Source organism: Dermacentor andersoni, chromosome 10, assembly GCF_023375885.2.
Source record: "Dermacentor andersoni chromosome 10, qqDerAnde1_hic_scaffold, whole genome shotgun sequence".
Taxonomy (NCBI): Eukaryota; Metazoa; Arthropoda; class Arachnida; order Ixodida; family Ixodidae; genus Dermacentor; species Dermacentor andersoni.
In genome coordinates, this window is record NC_092823.1 from 62517247 (window position 1) to 62527993 (window position 10747).

Here is a 10747-nt window from a genome sequence, read left to right on the forward strand (position 1 = left end):
ACTGTGAGAAAATGACAGTACAGGAGTGATTTTGCTACGCTGAGAGCAGTCTAGAGCAGTTCGATGTGCTCCCGCGCGAAAACGGGACTGTGAAGGAAGTCGCGTGGCGCAAACGTGTCTGGTGCATAAAGGTTGCATCTGCCTCCGTTGGTTTAGTTCAGCTTACGGCAGCAATGCGGCTGAGCGTTGAAGTTCGAACTTGGAAAGCTAAGCAATCTGGTCACGCGATGCACTTTCCCCTACACTTGCTCTTGTAGTACGGGAAACGCTTCACCGGAGGAGCACACTGTCGCTACCTCGCCGTGATATTGCACTGATTCTCGCTGCTCTTTGCCTCCGCTTCTGTTCGAGCAGTGGAATTCACATTACCGAAGTCGCCCACACAGGCTCCCTCGCACGATCATGGCATCATCTTTTAGTTTGTGTCAGACGAAATCATAAAGAGCCAGCCATGACAGTGCTAGAAGGCAGCAGCAGCAGCATACAATGGAGCCTGCGTGGGAATTTGCAATGAGAGGCAGCCACGAGCGCAGGATAAACGCCCCACCGAGAAATCCTTTATATACGCAAGGCAACAATTATTTTATAGTAATTTCATTGACAAATACGTTTGAAAGCAACAATACGCGACTTTGGCTGTTACTATATTAGTATTTGATGCGGCCCAGGTCTTCGCATGCCAGCCATCACCACCACAAGAAAATGTCCCTCGCACTATCCTCGGCAGTCTCGCTGTAAAATCATTTCCGAATCGAAACCGATATCACGTTTACGATAGCGCTGAAACTCCTCGGAGGGAACTCGACAGGGTATTACCCTCAGACCACTGTGCGCACAAAGCGGTACAAATAAAACGCTCGGGCCGCTGGTCTATCTGTCTGTGAGGGTGCGTCCATTTGCCTGTGTTGTTTTGCAGCCAAACGCACCGTGTTTCTCATTTCTCGCTCGCGTCTCCTTCTATCCAAGAATCTGAACCTCCTCAACACCGCTTCTCCTGTGTATTTTGTGTACGTCTTCTCCCTTTCGCACTGCGACAAAATGGCATCCCCTTCTTCTTCTTGTCCGCATTTCCCTGCTGCTAGTTAGCTTTGGGTGAAGGTTTATTCACCTAGTAAACAGGTGACGTTAAAATTTACGTGCTAAAGTTTTTTCATCACATTCCTTCGTTTGTTGGTGCGACACGACAAAATTTTGCCCTGGAGGTGGACGTGCCAAATTGAACCAAATTTAAAGTAGTCAAACACCAAATAATGAAAGGCCGCGTACATATTCCCTATGCGGCCAGCCATGCAAGCAGAGTAAGGCCAGCACGGCCACTTGAAGAAATTATTTAAAGAAATGGCCGAATTCAATAAATCAAGAAATACGAAAGCAGCTTACTTCACAAATTCTGGCAGGTAAATGTAACCAAACAAACATTGTTGCTGGGCTTTGGTTCATGTTGAACAAGAAAGAAGCATATAGATTCCAGCATCATTTCTAAAATCTGCTTTTCTTTGCTAGGCAAAACAACCGACGTATTGCTAATACAGGCGTTTGATTTTTTCTGATAGGATATGCCTCCATGATTTCTCTGGCCAAAGTATTGTCACTCCTGCCAAGACACCTTGCAGTTTATATTTTATTATGTTTTAGTGGGCTGCACATTTGCTGGAAATACTCTCCCCGAGCTCGTCAAGCACTCTTGCCGTATGATTCAGCACATAGTAAGGTGATAAAACGAGCGATCGCAACACGATGTCTTGAGTCGGTGCTGCCGAAGTCTTGTGTTTACTGGGCTAAAGAGAGCTTCAACTGTCAGAATGAGCGCCTACAGGCTGCTGGCTTCCCTCATTCAGAGATCCTCCTTCAGAAACTGAAGGGTATAAAATGCCTCGGGCAGGTTATGAGAACAAGAAAGTCGGAACTGGCGCGCTACGTTCACAGTGTTGCGCACAAGCTGAAGAAGGTAGCAAAAAGATAAAACGTGCCTATTGCGTTTTCTGCGGCACGAAACCTTGCTGGGTTGTGCCGACCTATTTCGGTACCTCCATGGAAACTTGCCTCTGGAAAGAAGCAAACCATGCCATATGTCACGTGCGCCGTTGGCAGAAGACAGAAGATGCGTAAACGATCGGGCGCGCGAACATTAGCGCTCTGTACCTAACAAAGCCTATTTTTGTATTTCCCTCTGCATTCTAGGTCCCGTCCCGTTGAGACAACTCTTTCCGGCATTCGAATCATAGGCAGGAGGGGCAATACTTGGGCCAGAGAAATCATGGACGCATGTCATATTAGAATGGAAGAAAAGAGCCTGTATTAGCGATGCGTCGGTTGTTTAGCGCAACAAAGAAAAGCAGTTTTTAGAAATCATGCTGCAATCTGCATGTTTTTTGATATTGTTACGTAGAAAGACGCCGACGAAAAGCTATATACAAGTATATTACCAAGGAAATACGCCGCAGTTGGCCAAGAGGCACCAGCCCGCGCTAGCCTCTCATCGTCGTCGTCGTCTTCACACTGCTCGCCTCTTCATCATCGCAAATACTGTTCCGTAGCACTACCCTCGGCGGTAAAAGCGCCGTCCCGGAGCGACTAAAGGCTGGACTCGGAAGCAGTGTAGTAGGCCTTGAGCCTACTGTGGTGCACGGCATCACTAGATTCCGGACGAGGTTGAACTCACAGGAGCAATTTCGTACGTCACAGGCGTCACCTGGCGCAGCACGCGGTAGGGCCCTGTGTATCGCGAAAGGAGCTTTTCTGAAAGTCCGACGTGACGAGAGGGCGACCACAGGAGCACGAGCACACCAGGTGAAAACTGTACGCCACGGTGGCGGGCGTTGTAATGACGCTGCTGAGTGGTTTGCGAGGCCATCAGTCGAGTACGGGCAAGCTGGCGTGCATGGTCGGCGAGGGCGTTGGCGTCACGCGCATACTCGCTTGTTGAGATCGCAGCAGGAGGAAGTGCCGTGTCAAGTGGCAAGGTCGCTTTGCGACCACACAGTAGATAAAATGGAGAAAATCCGGTGGTGTCGTGCCGGGAAAAATTACACGCAAATGTGACGCAAGGAAGGGCAATATCCCAGTCGTGGTGGTCCTTGGAAACGTACTTTGACAGCATATCGGTAAGAGTACGGTGTAACCGCTCTAAGCCATTGGTTTGAGGATGGTATGAGGTACTTAGCTTGTGTTGAGTGGAATAGGAACGCACAATGTCGGCGATAACCTTCGACACGAAGTTACGACCACGGTCAGTAAGCAGCTGTCGCGGGGCGCCATGAAGTAAGATAATGTCGCAGAAGGGAAAGTCCGCGACGTCAGTGGCACAAGTGGTAGGGAGAGCCTGCGTGATAGCGTATCGGGTGGCGCAATCAGTTGCGACGGCTACCCATTTGTTCCCAGAGGATAACGTGGGAAAGGGACCGAGGAGGTCTAATCCGAAACGAAAGAACGGTTCCACAGGGACGGAGATCGGCTGGAGATGACCGGCAGGTAGCACCTGAGGTGTTTTCCGACGCTGGCAGGCGTCGGAAAACAGACAGGCATCGGCAGGCATCGGCATAGAAGCGGCGGCGGACGCGGTCGTACGTGCGGGTTACCCCACGATGTCCTGCAGTGGGTGCGTCATGCATCTCAAAGAGCACAGACTGTCGTAGATGTTTTGGCATGACAAGAACAAGATCAGATCCGTCAGGGAGGGAGTTCCTTCGGTACAGAATGCCGCCCTGGAGGACATATCGGCGAACTGATGCGTCGGCAGGTGTAGAGCGCAGACGCTCGATGAGTGCTTGCAGCGATAGGCCTCGGTACTGCTCATCGGGAATGTTAGCGAAGGCAGACACAGAGAAAATGCTGTTGGGGGTACTACTGTCCGCGTCGTCAGGCTCGTCTAACGGGTAGCGAGACAGGCAGTCAGCGTCCTTGTGTAATCGGCGAGATTTGTAAGTGAAAGAATACGAATATTCTTGGAGGCCTAAGGCCCAGCGACGAAGTCTTCCTGTAGGATCTTTTAGTGAGCATAACCAGCAAAGCGCGTAATGGTCTGTCACAACGGAAAACGGTTAACCATATAAGTATGGGTGGATCGTCGCAACCGACCAAACTAGGGCCAGACGCTCTTGCTCAGTGATGGAATTGTTGCGCTTCTAGGGTGAGAGGAGCCAGCTGGCGTAAGCGATAACACGGTCGTTGCCGCGCTGGCGTTGTGCCATACTGCGCCAATTCCGTGACAGCTGGCATCAGTACGGACTTCGGTAGGCGCAGAGGGATCGAAATGGGCCAGAACCAAAGGCGTTGTGAGAAGGTCGATCAGATTCGAGAATGCAGAGGCGTTGTTATCGCCCCACCGGAAAGGGGCGTCTTTTTTCAAAAGCTCGGTTAGTGGTCGTGCTATGGCCGCGAATTTTTTACGAAACGGCCGAAGTACCAACCAAGGCCTATGAAGCTGCGCACATTATTGACAAGCTTCGGAACAGGGATGTGCGTAACAGCATGGATCTTGTCTGGGTCCAGTTGCACTCCGTTCACGTCAACGAGATGTCCAAAGACGGTAAGCCGGCGACGGCCGAAATGGCACTTTGATGAGATGAGTTGCAGACCGGCCCGGCGAAAAACGTCCAGGACTGCTGAGAGGCGCTCGAGGCGCGTAGCGAACGTTGGGGAGTATACTATAACGTCGTACAAGTAGCAAAGGCACGTGGACCATTTGAAACTGTGAAGAAGGGAGCCCATCATTCGTTCAAAAGTGGCAGGAGCGTTACATATACCGAACTGCATCCCTTTGAATTGATAAAGACCGTCGGATGTTTGAAAAGCAGTCTTCTCACGGTGGAGATCGTCCACGGCAATCTGCCAGTAGCCGGAACGAAGGTCAATACAGGAGAAATAACGAGCACCGTGGAGGCAGTCAAGGGCGTCATCAATCCGAGGTAGGGGATACACGTCATTTTGTAAGCCTGTTAAGGTGCCGATAATCAACGCAAAGACGCCTCGAGACACCCTTCCTTTTTGCCAGTACCACAGGTGACGCCCATGGACTACATCACGGTTCAATAACGTTCCTGGCAAGTATTTTGCGAACTTCTGTGTGAATAACTTGACGCTCAGCCGGTGACACACGATACAGGCGACGATGAATAGGAGGGGCATCACCGGTATTAATGCGATGTTTAACAGCTGTAGTTTGGGTCAAAGGATGATCGTTAAAGTAAAAAAATATCCTGGTAGGAAAACAGAATGCGGTAGAGCTCACGAGCGTGCTCGGACGGCAAGTCAGGCGCAATCATATTGTGTAAGTCGGCGATGGTACAAGTTGCCCACTGCGATGGTAGAGGAGGATCGGCTGAATTGTCGTCTACTGTAATAGATGCTACTGAATGATCTTCGACTGAGCAAAGCTGGGCCAGAGACATCCCGCGTGGCAGCACTTGTGTTGTCAATTCAAAATTGAGCAGTGGCAGGCAGACGCCATTCACCGTAATAGATAAAACTCCAAAGAGCGTAGGGTAAGGCGTGTTGGTATTCCATAAACGAGGTTTTTTAGCGCACGAAAAGGGATGTCTGTATGGGACGTCATAAAACTGTATGAGGTACTGTGCTCTCGTGTGTAAGGAGGACGCCTTGCATAGGAGCTACGATATAGTGACCGTCGCGCACTGGTGGGGATGAGACTAAGTCAACGTAAGTCAGTGCCGAAGGTGGCAAGCGAACAAAGTCGACGGAAGTGAGGCGACTGGGGTGTGCTTAAGCGGGAACCAGAACAGGCAGGTAAAAGCGGAGAGTAGTGGTGGAACAATCGATGAAAGCAGAATGTGCGGAGAGGAGGTCTAAGCCGAGGATTATGTCGTGGGTTACAGAACAGGTATTCGGCTTTAACTCAGGAAGAGGACCTTAGTGTTGAAGCAATGAACGACAATGTTGTGGGCATCATTAAGGATTGTGCAATAGAAGTCGGTGGTAACTTCGTTAGACAGGATACCAGTAAGCTATCGCAAGAGACGAAAGATCTGATCAAGAAACGCCAATGTACGAAAGCATCAAACCCTACAGCTAGAATAGAACTGGCATAACTTTCGAAGCTAATCAACAAGCGTAAGACTGCTGACATAAGGAAGTATCATATGCATGGAATTGAACATGCTCTCAGGAACGGAGGAAGCCTACAAGCACTGAAGAAGAAACTAGGAATTGGCAAGAATCAGATGTATGCGTCAAGAGACAAAGCCGCCAATATCATTACAAATATGGATGAGATAGTTCAAGTAGCGGAGGAGTTCTATACAGATTTATACAGTACCAGTAGCACCCACAACGATGACGGAAGAGAGGATAGTCTAGAGGAATTCGAAATCCCACAAGTAACGCCGGAAGAAGTAAAGAAAGCCTTGGGAGCTATGCAAAGGGGGAAGGCAGCTGGGGAGGATCAGGTAACAGCAGATTTGTTGAACGATGGTGGGCAGATTCTTCTAGAGAAACTGGCCACCCTGTATACGCAATGCCTCATGACCTCGAGCGTACCAGAATCTTCGAAGAACGCTAAGATAATCCTAATCCATAAGAAAGGGGACGCCAAAGACTTGAAAAATTATAGACCGATCAGCTTACTCTCAGTTGCCTACAAACTATTTACTAACGTAATCGCAAACAGAATCAAGAACAGCTTAGACTTCTGTCAAGCAAACGACCAGGCAGGATCCCGTAACGGCTACTCAACAATAGACCATATTCACACTATCAGGTGATAGAGAAATGTGCGGAATATAACCAACCCTTATATATAGCTTTCATTGATTACGAGAAAGCGTTTGATTCTGTCGAAAGCTCAGCAGTTATGGAGGCATTACGGAATCAGGGTTTAGATGAGCCATATGTACAAATACTGAAAGATATCTATAGCGGCTCTACAGCCACCGCAGTCCTCCATAAAGAAAGCAACAAAATTCCAATAAAGAAAGGCGTCAGGCAGGGAGATACGACTTCGCCAATGCTATTCACAGCGTGTTTACAGGAGGTATTCAGAGACCTGAATTCGGAATAATTGGAGATAAGAGTTAATGGAGAATACCTTAGTAACTTGCCGTTCGCTGATGATATTGCCTTGCTTAGTAACTCAGGGGATCAATTGCAATGCATGCTCACTGGCCTGTCGAGGCAAAGCGGAAGAGTGGGCCTAAAAATTAATCTGCAGAAAACTAAAGTAATGTTTAACAGTCTCGGAAGGGAACAGCAATTTATAATAGGTAGCGAGGCACTGGAAGTGGTGAGGGAATACATCTACTTAGGGCAGGTAGTGACCGCGGATCCAGATCATGAGACGGAAACAATGAGAAGTATAAGAATGGGCTGAGGAGCGTTTGGTAGGCATTCTGAGATCATGAACAGCAGGTTGCCATTATCCCTCAAGAGAACAGTGCATAATAGCTGTGTCTTACCAGTACTCACCTACGGGGCAGAAACCTGGAGGCTTACCAAAAGGGTTCTACTTAAATTAAGGACAACGCAACGAGCTATGGAAAGAAGAATGATGGGTGTAACGTTAAGGGATAAGAAAAGAGCAGATTGGGTGGGGGAACAAACGCGAGTTAATGAAATCTTAGTTGAAATCAATAAAAAGAAATGGGCATGGGTGGGACATGTAATGAGAAGGGAAGATAACCGATGGTCATTAAGGGTTACGGACTGGATTCCAAGGGAAGGGAAGCGTAGCAGGGGGTGGCATAAAGTTAGGTGGGCGGATGAGATTAAGAAGTTTGCAGGGACGACATGGGCACAATTAGTACATGACCGGGGTAGTTGGAGAAGTTTGGGAGAGGCCTTTGCCCTGCAGTGGGTGCAGCCATGCTGCTGCTGCTGCTGCTGATGTTGATGATGATGTCGTGGGGACAGTGGGCGATGACTGAATAGCACGATAGTGGTTCGATCGGCGAAGGGGACGCGAGCGGCACACATACCAATTACGGGGGCTCTTCGGCCACCGGCGACACGGACAGCAGGCGTCGTGGCGGGCGTGATTATTGTCTTCAGGTGGTTATAAAGGTCAGCGCTCATTGCCGACAAGTGCGTCCCAATGTCTATAAGAGCAGATACAGAAACGCCGTCGACTTGCACGTCAAGAAGGTGCATATGAGTGGGCAACGTCTGTAGGGGATAGAGGATTTGACGGCTCAAGGAGCAATGCAAGGTGACCTTGAGGTGCTGCATCGTCTAGTTTTGCGGCTGGGAACGGCGTCCGAAGGGTGTCGGCGAAAAGGAGCGACGGAGCTGGGGAGAGCGAGATTGTCGTCGTTGGGGTGAAGGCGAACGAGATTAGTGGCGGTTCGGCGCAGGAGAATCAGTGGTGGCATTATCGGAGCGTGCGGCATAGGGACGAAAAGCGCCACCTGGAGGGCGAGAGTAGGCAGTATAAGGAGACCGGGTCGTGGAACTGCAGCGACTGCGACAGTGCCGAGAAATGTACCCAATTCGACGGCAGTGAAAACAAATGGGCTTGTCGTCAGCAGTGCGCCATTCAAATGGGTCGCGGAAACGTGGTGGGTAATAAGATGCAGGACGAGGCGGAACCGAAGAAGCTGGGTGGGTATCAGGGTGATGGGCTGAGCAGATGGTATGAAGACCCATGTTTTCCAACTCCTGGAGGACAACGGACTGGATTGGGGAAACCGTGACTGTAGGTGCGTTGGAGGAGCTGGAGTCGCAGGCAACCGGATATGCGGCCTCGATTTCACGCCGTACGATCCTGGTAACATCGCCAGTGTTGTCGGGACGAGGAGCCTCGGTACACGAAGATGTCGCTAGGGTGTTGGGCAGACGGGCAAACTGCTGGTCGATACGTCGCCTTTTAACCAGTTCCAGGTGGCGGCACTCTTTTATAACTGCATCCACCGTCGCCACGTTGTTGAAAACGGGCAAGTTGAAGGCGTCATCGGCAATGCCTTTGAGGATGTGGGAAACCGTGTTTGACTCAGTCATGTGTGCGTCAGCTTTGTTGCACAGAGCCAAGACGTCCTGAATGTACGTGACGTAGGGCTCTGTTGACGTGTGCACACGGCCGGATAACGCCTTCTGTGCGGCAAGTTGGTGACTGTAGGGTCTCCGAACAAGTCTCGGAGCTTTTGTTTGAGCGAGTCCCAACTGGTGAGCTCATCTTCGTGATTCCCAAACCAAACTCGAGGTGTGCCACTGAGGTAAAAGACTACGTTGGCGAGCATGATAATAGGTCCCCACCGGTTATTACGGCTGACGTGTTCGTACAGGCTCATCCAGTCCTCGACGTCTTCACCATCTATGCCCGAGAATACGCCAGGATCACGAGGAGCGGGGAGAGCGATGTAGGTCGTCACAGTGGCAGAAGGTGTCGGAGGTGGCTAAGTCGAGTTGTAATCGCCGGGAGCCATGAAGGAAGGCTCGACGTACCGTCCCCTGCGAAGCTCCGTGACCAGGTAGAGGGAACGTCCAACGCCAGCACATATGTTACGTAGAAAGACGCCGACGAAAAGCTATATACAAGTATATTTTCAAGGAAATACGCCGCACTTGGCCAAAAGGCAGCAGCCCGCGGTAGCCTCTCATCGTCGTCGTCATCTTCACACTGCTCGCCTCTTCGTCATCGCAAATACTGTACCGTAGCAATATGATGAATTGGTTGACATGATGGGCAGTGCGCTTGCGCGATCCGGGTCTGCTATCTACTTAAGTAGGCGAGGTCTTCAGAACAAAATTTAGTTGCGAGTTTGCGCTCGTCCTGAGTTTCTGTGTCAATCTTCTGTCCAGTCTTAGAATTGCGCTTACCAGTATTAAGTTGTTAAATGCAACCTTTCTAATTGTTCTAGGATGTCATTTGCACATGCAGTATTTTGACTGCCGTTTAGAAAAGAATTACCTACAAGAAAGTGACGTATTCTTCACAGCTAAGTTAAAATGCATTTCTTCTAATATAGCCGGAGCTGAAGTTATTGTCATGATTTCTTATGTATTCACAGTAGGTCATGTTCACTGTTAGCCTCAAGTGATTTTTTTATTTCACGTTTTATTTCAGACATGTAGAAGAGCAGTCTGTGGAAAGCACACGTGGCCTCAGGAGTGAAAGCCCATATAGGTGTAAAGCTTGTGTCAAGTTTTTCAGGGAAACGATTAAAGTGCTTTTGTTTTCTTTCCTTGGTCTGATGCTATATTTTGTTCACCTTTACTTAAGTCACCTCTTTCTTATCACTTGCACGAATACGTTCACATCAGTTGCATAATAATATGCCCTTTCCTTTCCACCTAACCAGAGCTTCAATTGGACAGTTTTTTTTTCTTATTGACTGTGTGGTATCACCGTGAATAAAAAAGAATAATAACGAGGTACGACTGGTTTACACTAACACAAAATTGTACCAGGAGTACAGGTATGCCGGTTACCGACAGACATCAGCAAATGCGAAGGCGTTGCATTTACCTGATTATTTTTAAAGTATCTCTAGCAGAATCCTGTCAGGTGTTACAGCCCCAGTCATAGCCAGGAATGAGACGTCAAGTACCAGAGCCATCTGAACTAGCGCTTGCCTGGTGCACAGCCATGGTAGCGAATTGGCAAAACAATGTTTTGTTGCTGTGCGCTTCTCCGATAGAAGTCGACGTTTTTTATCGCCTCGTCGGCCACCACTAATGTGTACTTGCTCCAGGGAATTTGCCTATAAACGCGCACATCCTTTATATTTAGTGACTACGTAAAGACAATCAAGGATGCCTGTATTGTGGGGCACAGGTGCTGCAAATAACCTGGCCTCAA

The 10747-nt window shown here is 49.2% G+C and overlaps 1 protein-coding gene across 1 annotated transcript in view; it reads left to right on the plus strand.

Annotated features, from left to right (window-relative positions):
• Nucleotides 1-10321, plus strand: part of LOC126543458 (venom metalloproteinase antarease TserMP_A-like) — a 49439-nt gene extending 39118 nt beyond the window's left edge. Inside the window, exon 13 of the mRNA XM_072284885.1 lies at nucleotides 10013-10321. Coding sequence (XP_072140986.1) covers nucleotides 10013-10060 — 48 coding nt within the window. The 3' untranslated portion in view covers nucleotides 10061-10321. The remainder of the gene's footprint in view (nucleotides 1-10012) is intronic.
• The last annotated feature ends 426 nt before the right edge of the window (nucleotides 10322-10747 follow it).